Source organism: Vipera berus, assembly GCF_964194415.1.
Source record: "Vipera berus genome assembly, chromosome: 1".
NCBI classification, from domain to species: domain Eukaryota; kingdom Metazoa; phylum Chordata; class Lepidosauria; order Squamata; family Viperidae; genus Vipera; species Vipera berus.
In genome coordinates, this window is record NC_138202.1 from 313,205,385 (window position 1) to 313,228,806 (window position 23,422).

General features: G+C 35.0%; 1 protein-coding gene across 2 annotated transcripts; it reads right to left on the reverse strand.

Annotated features, from left to right (window-relative positions):
• Positions 1–495: 495 nt before the first annotated feature.
• Positions 496–22,166, reverse strand: TRAF5 (TNF receptor associated factor 5). 2 transcript variants are annotated; one of them, XM_081319907.1, is made up of 13 exons: positions 21,821–22,166; positions 20,961–21,029; positions 16,441–16,682; positions 14,903–14,960; positions 14,324–14,425; positions 9,027–9,191; positions 7,435–7,512; positions 7,028–7,102; positions 6,695–6,787; positions 5,410–5,481; positions 3,951–4,091; positions 2,864–3,032; positions 496–1,404 (listed from the first exon to the last, which is right to left on the reverse strand). In XM_081319907.1, the coding sequence occupies exons 3-13, from the start codon at positions 16,656–16,658 to the stop codon at positions 827–829; spliced, it is 1,749 nt and encodes a 582-aa protein (XP_081176033.1). In that variant the 5' UTR covers positions 16,659–16,682; positions 20,961–21,029; positions 21,821–22,166; the 3' UTR covers positions 496–826. The 2 variants fall into 2 exon arrangements, with proteins under 2 accessions (XP_081176033.1, XP_081176034.1); XM_081319908.1 differs by lacking the exon at positions 5,410–5,481.
• Between the last annotated feature and the right edge of the window lie 1,256 nt (positions 22,167–23,422).

Consider the following 23,422-nt stretch of genomic DNA (forward strand, 5'->3'; position numbering starts at 1 on the left):
AAACTCAATTTCATTGAGGGCCGCATCAGCATTGTGGTTGCCCTCAGGGGGCCGGGTGGGTATGGCCAGGGTGGGCGTGGCCTACTGGGTGGGCGTGGCTAGAGTGCGTATGGCCTACTGGGTGGGCGTGGCCAGCTCTACATGTTCGCATCAAGGGTGCCTATGGGGGCCTGGGCAGGATTGGGACAGATCTGAGGGTCTCTGGCAGAAGGAGGGTCTCTGGGCCAGGGCCAAGGCAGTGGGGGCCGTTCCCTCCCTGTTTCCAGGATGGCTTCGCGGGCCACATGAAACCACTTCGCGGGCCAGATCCGGCCCCCGGGCCTTGTGTTTGACATGTCTGGTATAGAGCAAATAGTAGAGACATTTAGTATTTGGTTTATTTCTAAAGGATCATTTTGTTAATATCTAATTGTCAAACCAGAATGTCATGGACTGGAGGTATGCTGTTGCACTGAGAAACTGGCACATCATTGCGAAACTTGAAGAATCCGGTTCAGCTCAGATTGTCCTGGAGAAGATATATGTAGTCACGAAAGGTCAATACTGACTTGATGCCACATAATTAACCATTTAAAGCTTTCTCAGTCATTAAACTGAAAGATAATAGAGCATAATAATAATCACAATATCAAATTTTGCTGGATGTTTATAATTCACTCTGAACCATGAACATGTTTTATTAAGACAACATTTTAAAACTACAAAAATAGAACAGTCTTTCAAAATTACAAAAAACAAATTGGTAGACCACAGAACAGCTTTCATAGATTTGAAAGAATCCAGACAGCATACAAGTGTTCACTCTAATGTTTTATAATGGGTACTTTCATAATTCCTCAAGATCAGTCAAATCTACCATTACTTTCAGAAAGAGTGTATCATCTTTGATGTAGGTATTTTTTGCATTTTCCAACACAGAGTGTGCAACAAACCGAGGACACCCAGAAGCCACATTCATTTCTCCTTCTGGCCTTTTGAAGCTGCTGCTGTTAGGATCAGTTTTGAAAGTTTCACATATATGTTTTTTCTTTCCACTTTGATCCAAAAGCATAAGTGTAACCTTTTGCTTGAAAGGCCATGGTAATAACGAATCAAATTCTCCTCTCATCACTACAAAATACAATGAAACATGAGTTCCTCGTCCTGAGCCATCTCCATTTAAATATGCTCTGGCAGATAATCTATATCCACAGTGGCTGGTATAAAAAGATTGGCTAAATATGGAGAGGCTGTGTCCTTCTATAGCTTCTTTCTTCTTAATTTTATAGTCCATAATTTTCCAGATCAATTTTCCATTGTAACTTGCTCCTTCCAAAATCTTGAACCTTTCTTCGTTTTTGTTAAGTTGTGCCTTGTGCATTCTGAAGAGAGCATCTTGTTGGGCAGCCAAGTCTTCTAGAACAACTAGAGGGGTAAGAGAGGGACATTTCAGGATTTGCTCTTTGGGGCTTTTGGGGCAGTGGGGTGGGGTTGGGGTGAGAATGACATACAGACTTGGAAAGCAGCATTTGTATTACTTCAACATAAATGTTCCAAATTAATATCTTATTGTTTATATCAGTTATTCACAATCCATCACACAATTTCTGTATGAAGAATATTTGCTTCTCTTGAGACCCAATCTATTCTATTGATTGAAACCAACTCTACTTAGAATTGGTATTAAGTTAGCTTCTCCTTTTTAATTACATATGGATATGACTGCTCTGCAACTTAAAATTGGTCCCTCCTGAAAAAAATTGTAGAGAACAATCCCATATTTAGTGAAAAATAAACCAATAAGGGTAAACTCAAATGCAAGATTATCAGATTTTACTAAGCCAAAGTTTACTGAATTTTATTTACTGAATAAACTATATTGTGTTAGCCATCTGGAATCACAGAAGAAAGATGAGTGGTCATATACACTGTTTAAACAAACAATAAAAATAAATAAATGACCTGATAGAAAATGGTGAATTGTGCATTGAAACTGCAGTGATTGAGTTCAAATAATATACAAATATTTTTATTTATTTTTATTTTATTTTAATTCCATTTATATCCCGCCCTTCTCCGAAGACTCAGGGCGGCTTACAAGCTTAGCAGTAGCCTTCATTCTATGTATATGCCTGCTTATTAGGGCTTTCGCCCCCCCCAAGCGGCATAAACCAAACAATGTTTAAACTCCAAAGCTAACGTGTTGAAAGCAGATAGTCAATAGGCCACCAACTAGCCATGACAACTTGGAGTGGTTAGCATTAGTGTTTCCACCACACAGAGGAAAACAACAAGGAAGAATGATCAAGGGGGAAGATATTAGGGGGTCTAGTGCAGGAACTGAAAAATATTACTGCCCTGTTGCAAAGGGCACCAAGAAAAATGGTGCTGCTCTTAGTCACAAAAGATCTATTTGTTCCTGCTATCTATCCTCCCTCCCTCCCTCCCTCGGACACACATGGAAATTGACTGGGGGGTAGGGTAGGGTGTCCTCTTTTGTTACCTGTCTATCCCAAATCTACAGGAACTCAAAGGGAATATCTAGCAGTTTTTCCCATAACAAACCTGTTGAGTAGGTTGGACTGATCCCAAACGTGCATTTAAGTGAATTAGTATATAGTTAACTGATAAGCCTATTATTGTAAAGAAGATGGCACAGCCCATTTTGGCTTTTATGTCTTTGATTTAAGGTGCACAAAAGTGGATCCTTACATCTACAGACAGATCGATATTGCTCAATCAGACAACAAAAACTGAAGAAATACTTCAAGAACTGGGAATTTTGCCTGACTAAAGCAAAAGTTAGAGAGCTGTTATCTGCATGATCATCTTTACTGACTTCTACTTGGGGCTGCCAACCAGATCTATGAGAAAAAAATAATACCTAGACGCTGATCATATGATTCAAGAAGAGCAACTTTCTGCTTTAGGTTATCAACAGTGTCCAGTAGTGTTCTCAGGTCCAGTTTGCTTTGCTGCTGATTTGTCTTTTGTACCAGCTGTCTTACTTGTGTTTCCAGGAAGGTATTTTTATCAATGTGAATGGCCAAAGTCTTCAGTTGCATTGTTGATGGAGGGTAAGAGAAGGCACATAATTTTAAAATAAAATGAAAATATAGCAACTGCCGTTATTTAATATCTTTATTAAACCTTCAATGAATATATTAGGAACAAAATTTCTTCCTTTTGGAATTTTTCCAAATAATTTTTTTCAGCAGAAAAGATTAGTCAACATTTTCCGTGAGCTTTGTTCAAAATATTAACTAGGTGAAAATAAAAATTCTCTACATCTCAGAAGGAGAGAATGTAATAGAAATCCTACTTGTATTATTATTCTGCATAATAAGAATTCAAGAAGGCGAAAGTGTTGCATTCCTTACCTGAACTACAGATAGCTTGGCGATCTATGAAGGTAATATGTATATGAGTTGAATAGGTAGAAGTGTTAAGTTCTTATTGCTCTAACTGTTGTGCCCTCTACAATAGCACTGTGACATGGGGACAAGACTGTTCTTTGGAGGATTTAAGAAAATTGAGCCTCCAGCTTTTTCTTCCCTCAATTTTTTTGCTGTAGCAGTTTCTTGGAAATGCAGGCAATTGCTTGTTTACTATTTGGTTCATTTTTGAAATTCTGACATTCCATAGAGGAATGAGATGCATAATTACTATTTTTTATTTATGACATAAGCTACAGACTTATATCAAGGACCATCTCAGTTAATGAGATATGACTAGGACATCTGAGTTTGATAAAAGAACACAAATTTGAAAAGACAAAAAAAACATACTAATTAATAAAATATTACTGACATTAAAACTATTCAATGTTTTCAGAATATACTGTATATAACAAAAACAATTTTTTAAAAATCTCATGCATCAGCTATAGCAAAGTTAAAATCTCACAAATAGATTCTCACTGATTTTCCACCGAGGTAAGTAAGGAAGGTACTAGGAAAGAATTATTTTACCTGAGTGCTTGCCAGCAGGTTGCTGTTTTTGCAAAATAGCTGTGAAATTTGTCTGAATTCTCTCTCACAATTTTTAATCTTATCTGATAGTTGCAAGATTTTTATCTCTTTATATTCAAGGCTCTTATAAAGGTCAGAAATCTGCAAAGTGAAAGATTAAATGTGTTAGCGTAAGCAATTAAAAACAGAACAACTCTCACACACACATACACACACATAAACGCAGCAACGCTACAGCCCACAGTAAACTTCCCCAACTTAGGCTCATTTTGATTAGGAGCTGTACTGAAACATTTGCCTCAGCAGTTACACATACAAACACAAAATATATACCACTTAACGTAGATCTGTTGGCTGTACCAAATAACAAGCCAACTACAAGTAGTCCTTAACTTAAGAGTGGTCACTTAGCGAATATCCAAAGTTATGATGGACCACATAAAAGGTACTTCTCATGACCTGCTTTATGACTTTCATGACTTAAAACTGCAATTGCCAGACTCAGTTACAGTTGTAAGTGGAGGACTAACTAATTCACATCTCTCATAGAAAGCCTAAGAAAAATTCACCTAAGGAGAGTCGTAACACCCCCTATGTCCCATTTTTGACTCAAACAGGACATTTCAGATTCTTTTACTGATCTGCCCTTCATTCTTACATTTTCCTGAATAGAATTATGACCATCTTGTCAAACTTAAGCCACACTGCAGCTTTCTAAAGCTGTAATAATTTCCTATATTGCTAACTGCCTAGCAATTTTTCCTGAAACAAAATGCCTGGAAAAAAGACTGCATTTGGATCCTGAGTCAGAAGATACTCAGACTGTTCAATTACTATACAAGGATATAACTTTCCACTTTCGTGTACCAATAGGATCTGCTGTTTACTTTAATTTCCAGTCACATCTTGGAAAACCATATTGCCTAAAATATTTACTTTCAATTAAAAAAAGGTTTTCTGGTGTATGCTACAAGCATAGTAATTTTTAATCAACAGAAAACTGGGAATAGTTAATACAGTTCTGAAGTGTAAGGGGAATTCATAATTTCTGCATTGTCAGAGGAACTGAAAGCAATATTATGTATTGTGGCATTACACTTTTCAAAACCATTGCTAAAAATCATTAGTAATTGCATCTTTTGACATGTCAGAAGAAACTCAAACCCTGATGACACACAATACTCATATTGTCTCAGAATTGTCAAACACTAGATAAATACAACCTTATGAAGAGGAATTGAATGACCATATTTAAATACATTACAAAAATGTGTAGCACCATACAAATTATGTGTAAGATATTTATATTTCTCCAAATATAGGAATATGCATCTTTTCCTCATGTAATGCAAAAAAAAAAGTGTGTGGGGAGAGGTCACTGTAGAAAGATCTCTGGTCTTAATATATTGTATAATATTTCATAACATTGTCTCAAGATTCAGTTTTACTAACTGCTTACTTGTTCACCCAAGCTGCCTTTTTCAGTAGGATCTATTTCAAGCTCTTGATAACCTTCAGTGCCAAACATTTGCTATAGTTCAGAAAATACGAAAAGGAGGCAAATACTTCTATACTCAAGATATCTCAAAAAGAAGAGAATGAATTTTTAGCTTTTCCAGTGTCTTCTTAAAAAGCTATCCTAGATAGGCCAGCAAGTAAATTTGAGGATTGTCTTATTTTGACCATTTATTATAGTCCCATTTTAATTCTGAGATATGTATCCCTAATCATTTTGGACTATCAACTTGTTGAGATAATTCCATCTAACTTCATTATTATAATCCACATTTAAATTTTTTGTGGGTTTTCAACTCAGTTCAACTCTTATTTCAGTGAAAATATAAAAAAAACATCTATAGATAAACCAGTCAACTACTTTGTTTTAACGAACAATCATAGTCTAGCCAACCACTACTATGATAATTTATGCATTTATCTTAGCCAACTAGTTAACATTTTAAAATATTCTTAACACAGAGGAGAACACCCCTGGAAGAAGTGAATACTTTCTGTTAGTAAATCTCTCTTCTGAAATAATCAGAAAAAAGGATGCTAAATTCTGTTCAGAAGCAATTGTTGGAGAATATCAGTTTATGGTGGAATTATTAATCTAGAATTTATATTGCCATTTGATTACATTACATTATCTATATTTAAATATCTATATCTTTTTCACCCAATAATACATCAAATAAATGTATTTCTTACATTTATTTTTACCTTATAATAGTTTTGGTCATTGATCAAAACAAACCATCTGTAGTGTTCCAAAGTGGTCAGGCCAAAATCATTTATATCTTTTGAGACAAGAACTTATGAAAGTGGAATTGGTATTTAAAAGAGATATATAAAAAATCACCCTCTGGAACACATTAGGCTGTATTTCATCTTGTCCAGTATTTGTCTCCAACTTTTGGTCAAGAGAGAACATTGAAAGTTCTTGTTTCAAAAGAATTGTTGCAATGATCGGTTTTGTATTATATGCTTCTGAGGAAACAGGATGCAATCAGCTTACAGAAATAAATTTTTTTGGTCTAATCAGTAGCAAGATGGGAAACAACTAAAGAGAGATAAAGATAAAGATAAGAAAGAAATGCAAATTACACTAAAGCAAATTTACACATTTATGATGGTACTCCATGAGATGTGAAATCAGTTTCAAAATCTCATTCTACATCTATTCCCAAAACAGCTTACATTTTTAACAAACAACTTTTGGGAATTTACAAGAATGTGCTCTTTACCTGATCTTCCAGCTTTGAGTTCTTATCTGCAATCTGTAGCATATGTTCTTTCAAGAAGATATTCTCATGTTCTAAAAGCTTGCTTCTTTTAATCTACAAAAAATAGATGTACAAGTTATATCAAATATAATAGATAATTAAGAAATCACCCTGATTAATACATTCTCTTCTTAGGATGGTTTAAAAATAATTAGGATATTGGGGAAATCTTCACTGTTGCACAAACTTCAAAGAGGACTGGAAAAATATTCACTGATTAACTGGTTCCCTTTTGTGTTTTGGAAAGTCTGCTTCCACTGTAGCACCAATTATGTCTGTCTTATTGTGCAATACCTTTTTAGGACAGCCACACTTTTTATACGGACAATCAATTTCCATTTCAGGACATACCAAAACATGATCTTCCGCCTGTAAAAATCACAGATTAAGGTAGGCATTAATGAAATATTTTGGTAAGAGAAAGAGGGTTAATAATAGTAACTTTTACCTTCTCTAAAAACTTTGGTAAAAATTAGACAATTTCCTTGGAATAAGTAAATTGTCCAATGATCATTTACAATTTCAATAATAATTTTAATACTACATTATACTTTTATGGAAATATAGAATTACATTGGTAAGATTAAATACAGTTCTTTGTATACCAGATAAAAACAAGCAAAACTAGGCATAGTTTGTTATTAAAATATTGTATTATGTTTTATAATTCTTCTCCTAATGAGCCAAAAATAATATTGTACCTCTTTCATCAGAATCATCTGCATGCAGCCATAGGGACAAATCCAGGGATAATCTGGACAATCTACTTTCTCATGAGTCTGAAAATACATTGGAATATGGTGATGATGACAATTAACAAGCACAATAAAGAGATATGTTAATTTTTAAAAAAAAGGCGGCATACAAATGATTGTAAATAAATACTTATTTACCACTGCTCATTTAAAGTCCTGATAGAATCAGTAACAGGCACAGATCAGAAAGGCAGTCCCTTAGGGGGATTATTGACATTATCAGAAGGAATACAGTTGAATAACCACTTTTTCCAAAAATTCTGTCTGTGGATATTGAGTTTGCCTAATGGACAATAGCAGAATGTGGCAATGTAGAGTCTCTGTTCATGCTCCAGCCAAGCAGCTATGTCTCCTTCCTGGTTATTCCGTTTTCTTCTCCCCCAAATACAGTCAGCATAGAATGCTGAATGAGTGTGCACAAACTCACACTCGCCCTGCCCAAACACCTACACAACCGCACACCTCTAGCTTGGTGGTGCATTTTGGCTACATAAAAATAAACTCAGAGAATTGATATCACAATTAGTATATTAAATATAGACAATTTAAAACTGCTATTCTTTCATCATTATATTACTGCAATGGTCTGTGAGAATAAACCTAGGGACAGGAGGAGGAAGAGCTGCAATAGTTAGACAAGGTAGAGGTTAGGCAAGAGCAATCTCAGCCCACTGAAGGAGTGAATGTGTGGGAAGGGACTCAGGAGGGACCGTCAATAGTTCTCTGGAAAGTAACAGCAAGGAAGGGAAGAAGAGCTTTCAGATTTGCAAAGCTGATCTCAGCTCTTCAAGCTAACTGGGACAAGAAATCAAAATCCTAAGTACTAACACTACCTTTATCGTAAGGTTAGAGTGACAGAAGTTTAAAGGCAATCCTGATCTTCCAAGCCTTTACTTTCCAAAGAACCAGGGAAGGGTCCATTATAGTTACTGGTTTCTCTTGCTTTATTTTCCTCCATTTTCTGCTGTTCTTAAGCAGAAGAAAATGGTCCTTATTTGAAAATATGTTGAAACAACTAGCAATAAACTAATTGGTATATGTTTGTAGTTTTTTTAGATATTACTCCATAAAAGTTGCAGAATTTGTATTCCTCTTGCTGATTGAAAAAAAACCCAGCAAAAAGCAAAAATGTCAGTCTCCCAGCCTGAAGCTGCTGTAAATGACAATGATTTGATACTTAAGAAACAGGAATACAAAAACATTTCAGGAAACGTCTGAGAAAATTATGACAACTTGAACTACTCCTTGCAGTTCTAATGAGGTCTGATACAGAAATGATAGCATCTCACAGTTGGTAGCTCTTTAGCAGCCTATGAATTTCAACCAGTGTCCAAAATGTTTCTAATTTGCATTTTCAAAATTCTGTGGTTTATAGATGTTAGCATAGTCCAGAGTGCCTTCATTATTTTCAAGACAGGAGATAGTAATCTGTAAACTTTCTCCAATATGGATTTGTTGATATAAAATTCATAGCATTGTAAAAAATAAAATTATGTCATTTAAAGTACATACTTTAAAACATTTTAGTTGAATCTAACCTTTAAATTAACTGATATCACAGGCTGTTTACAGTACTGGCACTGTTCTTTTCGAAAGTTACATTGTTGAATAAGGTGTTCTTTTAAATCCTTCAGAACAATTTTTTCATGACAGCCTTCATTAGTACACTGCACAGTTTCAAACGAACACTGTTGCAGGTGATCCTGTAAGTAGAAAAGTAGAATAATGCATTATAGATTTTACCCACTTTAGACAGATTGCTATAACATGCAGAGAAAAAGCCATAGCTTCTAGGATTCTACTTATGAACTGTGACATCAATCCTTCTGCCTCCAAGCACCTATAAACCTCTTTTTTCTTGTCCCATTAACCTGCTGGTTATAAAAGTTGCATTTGCTTGAAATATCAAAGTCAAAGAGAAGAAGCTTTTGAAGTTTTGAATAAAATACCCCCAAAGTAAAACTATAATCACTTCCTAGTCTGCTACAAAAGCATTTTGTAGTTGGACCACTTTTTAATTATTCTTTGAGGAAGCTGTTCTCGGTATAGAACTAATGGTACTTAAGGCTATAGACTTCTCCAGTTTATTGGTACCCTCGTACCTCGTACCTTACTCCTTTCATATGCTGAGCACCAATTTTAGCAAGTTTTTACTCCCTCTGCAGAAAAGGGTTCTACATGTAGCCCATATTTTCTACAAATATAAAACACTGTCATAAATTCAAAACAGACAGGAATTGCATGAAATTTGAAAGAATGGTTTAGAGTGTGAACAGAATTAGAATCAGGAAAAAAAATCTTTCAGAAAATAGATTTTTTTAATAATATTTTATTAGTTTTCTAATTTTACAATTAAGTATTTAAAAAGCAGTGTGGTGACTGGATTAATCAATAGTTCAATAACATACATAAATATTTAGTATAAATCTCAAGTTACAACATCAGATAATTCCTCTCTTTTTCCCTTAATATCTACTATCTCATATTAGGCTAATACAGTTCTTATTGTTATCAACTAAGTAAAAACATCTTTGTTATATTTATCAATAATTTTTAGCTTATATATATCTTCTGGTTTGACATCATGGTGCCACGGACGCTGGAAGACGAGCTCCGTCTTTTGCATCCTGTTTCGTCCTGCTGGGGGACACTGGAAAGGGTCAAAAATCACCCTGTAGGGGCGATGAGCAAGGAGGGGAACCCCACTTGATCACGGGAGGGTGGTGGCCCTTCCGTTGGATCCGGGGAAGCCCTCCAAACTGGTGGGGGAAAGACCAGCCATAGCAATATGGCTCGTCAATAAGCTGCTGACAGCCGAAGTCAAAATCACCACAAGCACCTTTAAAACAACGCGGATGAAACTGGGTGAGATTTGATCTTCTCTTTAAGATTTTAAGTATTTTTTCCAGTAAAAGCTGCCCAAAGTTTTTTTCCCCGTGAGGAGAGAGGGAAGGGGATTTCTACCCGGCTCTCCAAGAACAGCGGCAACTAACTACCCAGGGGAAACAGAGCAAATATAAAAACAATTTTAATCTAATTGGATGTATATGCTTTTGAAACTTGGGGACTAAAAGTGTTCCTATTCTTACTGGAGATGTTTGTTTTTATCTAAAAAAAGGAAATAAGACTTGAAAAACTATCATAAAAATCTTGGACTTAAAAAAACTAAGCAGCATCGGTGACATCTTGTGGCGAATTATGGTATTACAATTTGTTATTGCTTAAGAGAGACTTGGCTTGAAGCCCAGACTCCAGAAAAAAAACTTCTCTGACCTTGACAGCTACCACCTGTGAAAAAACTCAGCTGCAAAGAAGGAACTTTTGGGTGGGATATCTGGCCTATTTGAACTATGAATGTAAACTTTTACTGACTTTCAGAGCTATACGTGGGGAATTGCTTTCCTATTTCTTTACATGAGAAGCATATGTTATCACACGATGGAATATCTTGGAATATAAACTCTTACTTGACAAACAATTTCTACTATAAAGACCACCAATAGATGTCCCATACCTAGCTATAAAAAACAAAAAAATATTCTTAATGTTTGATTCTAAAATCTTCAACTTAACATACTATCAACAGAATATGGATGAGGATCAGGAAAAAATCCTTTCCATATTGAAATCAATACATGAAACCATTCTTTCAGCTTGTGACAAAATAAGATGCAACATAAAGGAACAAGATGCCAGCTTAAACCCAGATACAAACCCAGATCTTGACTACAACCAAAGAACTAACAATGCAGAAAATAACAGAAGTGGAACAACTAAATACTAAGATACAGGACTCAATTGACCAACAGATCCAACGGAAAAATCAGAAAAGGGAGTGACAACACTGAAAATGGAAAAGAATTTTTATAAAAATCAGAAGAAATTTGAGGAAAAGGAAGAAGAACAGATTGAATGGAAGATAAACCTATAAGGACAATTGTGGGAAATTGGAGTAATAGGGAGGCGATCTAATGAATACAAATGGGCTAATTCTTCCAAAAAACCTGCAACCAACTGGTCTTTCTTATTCCAAATAATATATATAATAATAGAGGGAGAACTATTTGATGATTCAAAAGCATTGACATGAAAGGTTAGTTGGCAAAGAAAGAAACCAGAATAAGGCTGAAGAAAATAATGGTTTTGATTTATTAGAGGAGATTTCATATTACTAATTAGAGTGTTCAATATGGTGGAAAATAGATAATTTTTAGAAAATAAAGTAACATTATAATTGAATAGGTAAAAATGTGTAACAAGACTAATAGACTTTGATATGAAAAGGGAAAAAGGGAGAAGTTGAGATAAGGGAAATTTTGGTCACCTAATATAAAATACTTGGAAATCAGTTGAAAATAAGAATTCTGTTTGCCTAATATGAGATAATAGATATTACCAGAAAAAGAGAGGGAGTATTTGAGCTTTTAAAAATTAGACCTAAACGAAAAAGATTATGTATATTACTGATTTATTGGTTAATCCAGACAATACATATAATGGTTTTGATCTATTAGAGGATATATTGTATTATTAATTAGATGGTTTAATATGGTAGAAAACAGATAACTTACAAAACAGAATAAGACTATGTTCAAATAGATAAGATGCGTACTTAGAATACTAGATTTTGTTATGAAAAGGGAAAAAGGAAGAAGTTGAGATAAGGGAAACTTTGGTTACCTAAAGCTTGGAAATTATAAATACCAAATGTTAATTTGAATATTGATGGGAAATTAAAGCTTGGGAAGAAAGCAGCTACAGGACATTGATTGTATATAAGGATTAAAAGAAAATAGAAATTTTTAACAAGAACAACAACAAAAAAGCACAAATGCATAAAATAAGTGCTAGGAGACCATAAAAAGGATTTTTACAAGAATACAACTAATACCATTATGTCTAGCTATAATATCTGAATACATTTAGAATTGAGAAATGAGTTAGGAAAATGGTTATGCTGAACAGTAAAGTGATTGCACCTAAGCTACACCTAAGCCTTTAATACAATTGATGGAAGAGTGATAATCATGCCTATATTGTCATATGTAGAAAGAGGCAGAGGAAGATATTCAGTCTTATAAACAATTTAGTCTAAGTGGAATTTATCCACTTCCTTTAAAAAAACCCAGCAAAGTATTCAAAAATTCTCAGAGTATTGCCAGTTTTAAAAAAGAAGACAGGGTCTTTTAAACTGTTCCACAGAACTCTAGGGTCCTATAAGAACTTTAAGACATTCAATGAGCGATTAAGAACAACAAAAAGTTCACTTGGATGGAGCTGATTTTCTATCACTAGAGTTCTGTCTTTTGATCAGAGATTCTGGATTGTTTTTTTAACTAACAGGTTCTGTATCCTGAAAAAGTTTGAAAACCTCTGTCCTATTCTATATATTTTAGAGTTGTTTCCTCTTTTAAAATCTATGTAAATAACAATGGTAGACATTGTTTTACTTCAAATTTCACAAAGTAATTTTAAGTCAAATTCTGTTAAACAAAAGACTGCATTCTTCTGGGAAAAAACAGAAAGACGGCAGTAGAAATACATGAAAATTCCTACATACGAAGGGACAAGAATACAGGGATCCCTCAAGAATCTTTATTAGGACTGGTAACTTTAAAGATGTTCATATGTGACATTATAGCAAGTTCCAAGGTAACAATAATTGCTGACATCACCAATTTTTTTAAAGGAAGAAAGGGCAGTTTCTCCTTGTCACCACTTTTTCTTGATGCTTCTTCTATCGCAGCTTAATCTAAGCTGGAGACGCCTTTATACTAAGCAAAGCTTTAGGTTGCAGCCACACATCTTTGGGGCAGGGGTCTATTGGGAAAGCTGATGCATTACTGCATGCTAATGCAGGTTCGCATGCCACCAGGCTCAAGGTTGACTCAGCCTTCCATCCTTTCGAGGTAGGTAAAATGAGGACCCAGATTGTTGGGGGCAATTAAGCTGACTTTGTAATAATGCCGCTTGGTGTGTGTGTGTGTGAAAGCCCTAATAAGCAGGCATATACATAGAATGAAGGCTACTGCTAAGCTTGTAAGCCGCCCTGAGTCTTCGGAGAAGGGCGGGATATAAATGGAATTAAAATAAATAAAAATAATAATAATGTCCCATTTATTTTTTAAATTTGGGACAGGGAATCTGATGGGCCTCAAGGAAGATAACCTGGGCAGCAAATTACCTTTCCTTCTACCTGCAGAATCAAAGGGGTTTCTGCATTCTCAAACTACTTAGAAGTCATGTGTTCCCAAACCAAATCCCTATTTTGTTTTATTTAGTCTGCATGTCTTTGTGCTCAAAACAACTTTGTTTAAAAACTAGGCAGGACAGTGAAGTAGAGTGCTATTCTCACAGCTTTTTATATATGCAGTTTGTCACCCAGAGACAGTGGGGAGCATAACTGCTCATTTATAGAACAAAATAAAAGCAAAACAAAGGCACAGTATAATAAATGTCATTAAGTTCCTGATTAACTCAATGGACAAACATCTAGCTCAATAGAATTGAATAATGTAGCTTAAACTTCCATTTCACCATTAGCTAGATGGATAGGAAGAGGAATACAGAACAGATTTCTGAAAAATTCTAATCTTTTCATGGTCTTTAACAATAAATTTGAACTAACTTGTTTACGCTGTCAGGCTAAACATCTCTGTGCATCTTGAGAATGAGTTACAAAAAGTTTCAATGGATAGAGAAAGAATTGCAATTTTCTGACATTGTTTTCTTCTTCATAAAGATATTTGATAAAAAAAAGTGAAGAAAGAGTGATTTCAGTTTCTAGAAGCATTTATTTTTAACTTGCTTGACATTATAATACAGAAGTACAAACCTGGTATCGCCCTAGACATAATTTCGCAGTGCAGGCTGGTGAATTTTTACAAAATACTTGCAAATTGAGTACTTCTCTTTTGCAGCAATTATCTTTAAAAACCTAAATTTTTTAAAAAAATATAATTATTTCGATATACACAGTACCTAGTTCATAACAATTATTTGCCTTTAAGACAAAGTCTGGCAACATTACTAAAATTTAATTTATTACATTTTATATATTATTTATGTGCATTTTAATATAGATGATACTCTGACAACTGCAACATTACATGAGGAATGAAAGAAATGGGAAAGAACTACATTATTAAGATAAGATTTCCCATACCTGGAAATCTCATCTAATGCTAGTTATAAGTCTCAGTACAATCTTTATATCATGTTTGAAAATACTATTTAGTAGGAGTTATTTTCATATTTTGTATTTCTTTTTCATTTGGGTTTAAAGTTCCCTTACTTTGATTATAATTGCCATTTAGCAGTACATTAGAAAAACTCAGTAACAGATTGCCCCGAATAGCATGATACTGATTATATGAAAATGAATATAAGAAAATCATATAAATATTTGTCTTACCTCCTGATGTTTTATTATTTCTTTGTCTATAGGACATATAGGTACTGTATTTAAGTCTCTATAGGGATAGAAACAATTTTTTTTGGTTACAGACTTGAAACGTTTGTATTTATGTTTTGTACTGATCTTTATTTATTATTTTTATGCTGCTGCCTGCATAAAAATAATAAAGTTTATAAAATTTATTTTGTATTGTTAGTTTGCCATATATATTTCATGAGAATAGCTCTATCTATATCTACATATCCATATATATCTATATCCATAGAGAGAGATTTCTCTAATTTCAAAATGCTATTGTGGGAAGTTTAAAGATAAAGATGGCTTTCCACATGACCTGAGTGAAGTAGGTCCAGGAACACCATCAATTGAGTATGAGTATGAGCTGTTCAGGGACGTGGTGGCTCAGTGGGTTAGGACGCTGAGCTTGTTGATCAGAAGGTCGGCAGTTTGGCGGGTCGAATCCCGAGTGCCGCGTAGCAGAGTGAGTGCCTGTTACTCGTCCCAGCTTCTGCCAACCTAGCAGTTCGAAAGCACATAAAAATGCAAGTAGAAAAATAGGGACCACTACGGTGGGAAGGTAACAGCGTTCCATGCGCCTTTGGCGTCTAGTCATGCTGGCCACATGACCACGGAGACGTCCTCGGACAAGCGCTGTCTCTTTGGCTTTGAAACGGCTTTTCCTAGAGTTGGAAACGACTAGCACGCATGTGCGGGGGAACCTTTACCTTTACCTTTTATGAGCTGTTCATTCAGCAAAAAGAGGGAAGAAAAGTTGCAGGTGAGGCCAGTATTTCCAGACCTGATTCTACACAGCTTTGCCCTCACACATTCATTAATAACACCCTAATTACCTTGAGATAACAGCTATCACCTACATGTCCATTTCACTCATAATATATAACCAGAAGCTTCTGGATATTTTAGAAAAAGAAAACGGCAATCCTCTGAAATGAAAACTTAGTGGATCGAAATGAGACTTTTAACAAGACACATTGGAATTTTTTTAAAAAAAATTATCAATTCTTTGTAAAGATATAACACAAAGCCACACTTGAGTCAATCAGTGTAATATTTTTGTGCTGTTAAAGTCACATACTGTATGATTTCAAGTGCTGGAAAGAACAAAACTTCGATGGAAAATTTAGCTATTTAAAATTTTATGTTTGGAATACATGGGATATTTCTCACTAGGGACTTTAAGCATTACCCTGTGCTTCACAGCATTACCCAGGAAAGATAAAACCTGCCCACATTTTACTTATTTTGGTACAGCGCTAGCTGTAAGTTGCTGGGGAAAATACTATGAAGAGCAACCAGATAGCATTAAATATATCTGAAATTCATTTATTTTAGGGAGCACTTAAGTACATAAGACTGTTGGAGGTCTACAGCATCCTCAGAAGAACAAAATTAAATGAGCATCCCTTTAAAGTTCTGGGTTACCCTTGCACATTCTATACATTCACAAACTGTATAGTTGTTATGACAGCATTGGTTTGCACAAATCAATTGTAAGAAAAAGAAGCCATTTGTACCTCAAAGAAACAATGCAATGCTGGCAAAATCTATGTCCACATCCTGTCTGGTGCGGATTATGGAGGACAAGGTGGCAGTGTGTACATTTGTATCGTTCATCTAAGATTTCCACGAACTGATAGTTGACATCAGAGTCAAATTCTAGAGAAACTGCATTTGAGGAGTTCTGTCGGATGTAGAAATTTGGTAACTGGCCTGCAGGATCTTCAGAGGCCATGGACTTCAAACTATGAATAAAATCCTAAAGAGGAATATAATACTTGAGTAGTAATGTATTTATCCAGATCCTTATCTTAATTTGTTAAGGAAATTAAAATGTTACAAAATGCCAACAATTTGTCCACAAATCAAGACACCGAGCGTAAACAGCTGCAATGCCAGGTAATGGTAGAATAGAAGTCAAAGAATAGGAGAAGATCACAAAGTATCAAGATCTGAAAATTGAATTTTGTGGATTATGGCATAAACTAGCAGTGGTGGTCCCAGTGATTTTTGGCACACTGGATGCCATACCAAAAAAGTCTAGATAGAACAATATTGTGTATTGACAAAATTTCCATCTGTCACTTACAAAAGGCCACACTGCATGGATCCACACATATAATACATTAGGATATCTTAAGTTCCTGGGAAGAACTTGATGCTTATGAAGGCCAACAGTAGCTAATGAACTGGCAGCTGTGATATCACATTTTATAAACTGTATATCATCAACATCACCATCATCATTATTCTTCTCCTCTTCCCCTCCCCCTCATTATCATCATTATGTAACAATCCACTTTCTGAGAACTGCCAAATATAAGCCCCATACCATAAGAAAATTGTTGTTTCTATTAACGTTCCTTTTATTTCCATAGCTAAAGTACATCATCCTGAGCAGTGGGGAAGGTTGACAGGACTTCTCAGTGCAGCTCAATGATTAGGACCCTGTTATCTTCAGTGCTGGCCTAAGACTGTTTCATCCTTAGCATTTTGCAGCCAGCATGCTGTGCACTCATCTTAAATATTACTATAGACTAATTTTTACAATAAATTGTTGATGTCTCCCATCTCTTCTTTGGTATTTCCTTCCACTCCCTTCCCCAACAATAGTTAAACGTATCTTTAAATTTCCAAGGATGATGATTCAGGCATCTAAGTGGCATCAAATGAAATGACTATCTACAAAAATGTAGGACATACTCACTGCGAGAGTATCGTGACTGTCCTCTCAAAAATTTAAACAAACAAAATTATAGTACCCTCAATTATATACAATAGTTAAAATCTGAGTTTGAAAATGCTGTGATTTAATGAGATGAAGGTTAATTTTGGCCACATGACAGAAAACCAACATTATTCTAAGGCTAAGGTTGATAACTGGAGCTAATTAACTGGGCACAGAGGTCTAGATTCTGACCTTATCCAATTAATCAGCTCCAGTTACCCATTGCTGGCTGGGGAATTCTGGGAGTCCAAGTTCACACATTTCAAAGTTGCTGAGGTTGAGAAACACTGATGTAGACTCCCCCATTCTGGAAGCTCAAAATTAATTGCATTACATTTGATCCTATCATCAGTGGGAAGAGTTTTTTTTAATTACACAAAAATCATCATAATAGAGATAACACAGAGACACAAAATAAATCTAAATTCTTCTTTTGATTTCATACAGTATATCAAGAAAACATATGGTCTGAATTAACATGTCATTTCATTTTTTATTATTGCAATTAAATTCTAAAAAGGTTTTCATTCCAAAATTAAGATTTATAAAACTGCTTTTTACAGTATGATTTAAATATAAAAGTAACTGTAAGGAGGAAATAAAAGTTTAAATACCACACAGAGCTGTGGTACTTTTAAAAACATAATGCATATTTCCATCAGCTTGCATTTGTCAGAAACTAAATTTAAGTCTGTGAGACAGGAAGCAACTTTTCTACATTTGTGTTTCCTGCCTCTAACCCCAGTTGTATCACATGATGTTTAACATTCTTACAGAATATATACTGTATTTCTTTTCTTTTGTTTTGTGCCATCTTATTAAAATGTTCCAAATTATTACTAACTGCACCACCATTCATGTATGGCTGACATCAGGTCAATTAAAACATTTCCCCAGCTTGAGATGTTTGCCTATAGCGTTCAGATTATTTTGATTGCAAAACTGTTTCTATGAGCCAAATGGTATTGAATTATAAGTATTTAATAAACGTTCAAAGTTACAACGGCAATGAAAAAAGCGACTAGTCCACACACTTATGATCACTGCACTGCCTCCACAATCATGTGTTCAAAATTCAGGCACTTGGCAACTGGAATGTATTTACGATGGTTAGAAGTCTCCTGGAGTCATGTGATTGCAATTTGCACCCTTCCCAGCCAGCTTGTGACAAGACAATAAGGAAAGCTGGATATGCTTAACAATTGCCTTATTCACTTCATAACTGCAGTGATTACACCATGGCAAAAAAGGTTGTAAAATTTAGGCGTGACTCACTTAACAACCATCTTGTTTAGCAATGGAAATTCTAGTTCCAAATGTCCTATGTCAAGGAGCCGTTGTGGTGCAGTGGTTAGAATGCAGCATTGCAGGCCAACTCTGCCCACTGCCAGGTGTTCTATCCTGATTGGGCTCAAGGTTGACTCAGCCTTCCATCCTTCCAAGGTCGGTAAAACGAAAACCCAGATTGTTGGGGGCAATATGTTGACATTGTAAATCACTCAGAGAATACTGTGAAGCACTGCAGTGGTATATAATTCTAAGTGTTATTGCTAAGGACCACCTTATAATCAAAAGATGCCTGATGGGATGTGTGTGTGTGTGTGTGTGTGTGTGTGTGTGTGTGTGTGATAAAAGGCAGAATAACCACAAGCATAACTGCCCTGCACTCAGCTATCCAATACTTTTGCCTTGTAAAGTAAATCACCCCACTCAACTCTTTCACATTAGTCAGAACATCAAACTATACTCACTTGCAGTCAGAGGAGTCTGCAAGTGAATCATTTGAATTTCCCCCCAATAATACACAGTAATCTGTGACTTAGTGGGGAAAGTCCAGCATTAGGCAGGTTTCACAAAAGGATCTGCAAAAATTCCTAGAAAATGGCTAGGGGGAAAACCTGGGAATAAAAGTTTCCCCCTCCTTCAGTTCCATCATAAGTCTTGTCCTCAGAATCCACCCGTGAATACATCCTTGGCTGCAGTCATGTACAATATTGGATCTATCACTAAATGTTTTGGCAATGGTTCAGACAAGAAAACAATAACACCTCTACAAGTATAAACATTGAGTTTTGGTTCACTCATGCTCTGATGCTTTTGATTTGCCTTAATGAGCATAATTAAGCATCTCTGAGGTAGCTGGGCAGGTAAGAAATACAAAATATAAATTAAATAAATAATGAAAATCTGAAATAAATCTAATATGACACTACAGGTAGTCCTCAACTTACAACAGTTTGTTTAGTGACCGTTCAAAATTATAACATCACAGAAAAAAGTGACTTATGACCATTTTTCACACTTACGACCCTTGCAGCATCCCTCTGGTCATGTGATCCAAAATTCAGATGCTTGACAACCGGTTCATATTTATGGTGGTTGCAGTGTCCCAGGATAATGCAACCTTCTGACAAGCAAAATCAATGGGGAAGCCAGATTCACTTAACAACTGTGTTACTAACTTAACAACTGCAGTGGTTCACTTAAATGTGGAAAGAAAAGTTGTAAAATGGGGCAAAACTCACATAGCAAATTTCTCACTTAGCAACATAAATTTTGGCCTCAGCGGTAGTTGTAAGTTGAGGACTACCTGTATTCCTTTATCCTAGAGATCGAAGATAGTATTTGCAAGAAATTGGAAGTTCTAAAACTACAAATAAGTGAGCCTGCTACGGCAAATTAAAATGTTTTAGATTCCTTTGCGAAAATACAGTTAATTGTCTCTTTGAGAATCTTGTTAGGCTAATTAAAATTCATAATCAAAAAAGATTTTCCAATGCAAATTCAAATGAAGTACTATATTGATGTGGCATATCACTATATATTTAGTTCACAATGTGTGTTAACACTGGCCATGCAATTTAAAATACCTTTTAAGATAAGTTTTATTCAGTTCTTAACACATTAAAGTATATGCAGCTATAATCCTAATTGTTAATAACCAGGGCTTTTTTTCTCATAGAACGCTCAGAACGGAGTTCCGGCACCTTTTTCTTTTACAAAAAAAGCACTGTTAATAACAATTAATATTTCTTCTTATTAGGTTTTACAAGTCTGTGATTATTTTCACATTACAAAAACAAATACAACTCCAATAATTCAAAACTCCCAGAAATAGTTCTAAAACATTTTTGTTGCATTTTTATTATTTTGAAAGTATGTAAAGAAAAGACTTTCTCAGTTTTTGAAAAAAAGCAATAATTATAATAAGGAGGCATTTACTAAAACTTTCAAAGCAGTTTAAATCATAAACTTCATTAGTTATATAAAAAACATAATGACATATATATGTAATCTCAGATTTTGTACCTGAATTTTTATTTCTGTTTGTAGAATATAAATTCTTAGTAAAAAGCATCACTGGATTACACTTCTTTGCTAACAGGAAAAACAAAGAGCATTAAAACTTAGTTTCTAAATGTGTGCATATATACTAAGATGCCAATCTAAAAAAACTACACAGAATTATTTATTTATTTTATTTTAATTCCATTTATATCCCGCCCTTCTCCGAAGACTCAGGGCGGCTTACAAGCTTAGCAGTAGCCTTCATTCTATGTATATGCCTGCTTATTAGGGCTTTCACACACACCCCAAGCGGCATTATTACAAAGTCAGCTTAATTGCCCCCAACAATCTGGGTCCTCATGTTTTATTATAGCATGTTTTATGCTAACAGTTGATAGTAGTATAAATATAAATACAAATTACTATAAAGATAGAACTACCACATTTTATTTATTTTATTTTTTAATTTTTTATTTTAATCCCATTTATATCCCGCCCTTCTCCGAAGACTCAGGGCGGCTTACAATTTAAGCACAAACCAATGTGCTTAGCAATAGCCTTCATTCTATGTATATGCCTGCTTATTAGGGCTTTTGGGCCCCCCCAAGCGGCATTATTACAAAGTCAGCTTATTGCCCCCAACAATCTGGGTCCTCATTTTACCTACCTCGGAAGGATGGAAGGCTGAGTCAACCTTGAGCCTGGTGGGATGCGAACCTGCACTAATTGCAGGCAGCTGGTGTTACTTAAGGAGGCATTAGCCCAGTGTGCCACCAAGGCTCATTTTACAAAGCATGCCTACCAATCTGAATAGTAGATGAAAAGATATTTTGTCCGAAGTACACATATTGCTGAGAATGTGAAAATAGTTGTTTTCATACCTTTCATCCATAAGCGGGACATAATTTTCATTTCACACCAGAAGACAGTATGAAGCAACACAGCTTATCAAAGCAGGATATGGCATGAAGAGTGAAGGAGTTTTCTTCTGTATGACTCAAAGGGGATGAGTGCACCCAAAAAATTTCAGTGTCTACTATGAACACATTTACCTCTCAGAAAATATTAATCTGAATAAAGGCTTTTGTTGACTTGATAATAAGATAGAAAGTCAGCATATTATACACAATTACCAAGTTCTTTTGCATGATCACATATAAGCACATAGCCAATTGCAATGCATGGGGAAATTTTTACGAACTGTGAGCAATCTCTGGCAAAATAAGACCCATTTAATTGTTTACATATGAAAGTAGTTTGTATATGAATGAGAGAATAGCTGTTACACACAGACGGGGAATCAGTTATACTTTTTTTTTTAAATGAACATCAGAAAGCATTAGTTTAACTCTTTTCTCTTGGGTTTGCCTTTTTTAGGAGTATGGCTTCTAAGAGATTTATTTTATGCATGAATGTAACTTACTAAACAGTTAATAGGGAGGAGGAAATTTCCAGGATTAGTTTCAGCTGAACTTGCTATCCTTAGGGCTGATGAAGATAAGGTGGGTTGTCTTCTTTTTAGATAGATTCAATTAAGTAGTAGCTCTAATTAAATCAACAATATTTGTTCTTCTATTTTAAAGTATTTATTGTTTTGTTGAGCATTCTGTTCAGTGCCACAGCATCTTCTATGCATTTTAAGTATGCTGTTTTAAGCTGTTTCTTGTTTTAATTGTATATCTGAATATTTAACAATTTACTCTAAATTGAAGAGAAAAATATAAATACTGATATTGCAACATGGGATGAAATAGGAAGTAACTATTTTAATATCTATAGCAGAAATGAATAGCCCAGATCTTAAGAGATGTCAGACTTGGCTTTTTGCAGATCAGTTCCTCCTTTCTAGTCACACCTCAGGATATACTGTCAATGCTTGTTGCTTCCGCCACAACTACACAACTGATAGGAGGAAAACTTATACAACTGGATGTTATTTACAATTGCCTTTCTCCACAAAAATGAGGGGTTTTTTGGCAGTCTTCCAGTAGTTTTCAAAGAGCATGACTGCGTATTTTATCTCCAGAATGGCAAAAAACAAAAAAAAACCTCATATCCAGTCTTGTTCCATTAAATGATCTTGCACTAGGGGAGGGGAATTCTTGATTCATTCCAATGCTTATATTGTTTGGAATATCTAGACCCAACAAAGAATCTTGTGTAAGCATGTCACAAATTGGTTCCAGAACTAGTATTTCAAAGCTCTCTATGTAGGCCATGAAGATCATAACTGCATTTTCCCTGCTGATCACTTATCACCACAGCTATGGGGATTTGATAGATATTCCATAAGTCAGTGATTCTTAATTGTTTGTCCAAATTCTCCCTTTCCTGGTTTTAAATAATATCATTATCTCCATTAAAAATAACAGTGTTGTTTTACAGGAGTGGAATTCACAAACTGAATCCTGGATTCACAAACAAGCAATTATAAATTTCTCCATTATCTCCAGAATATCCTCCAATTACCATTTGGGGGTAAT

Coding starts and splice junctions, on each gene's coding strand:
- TRAF5 (XM_081319907.1), bottom strand. CDS start 16,658: ATGGCCTCTGAAGATCCTGCAGGCCAGTTACCAAATTTCTACATCCGA. Junction 14,426..14,902: donor AAATAATAAAACATCAGGAG/GTAAGACAAATA, acceptor TAAAAAATTTAG/GTTTTTAAAGATAATTGCTG. Junction 7,513..9,026: donor TGATATCAGTTAATTTAAAG/GTTAGATTCAAC, acceptor ATGTATTTTCAG/ACTCATGAGAAAGTAGATTG.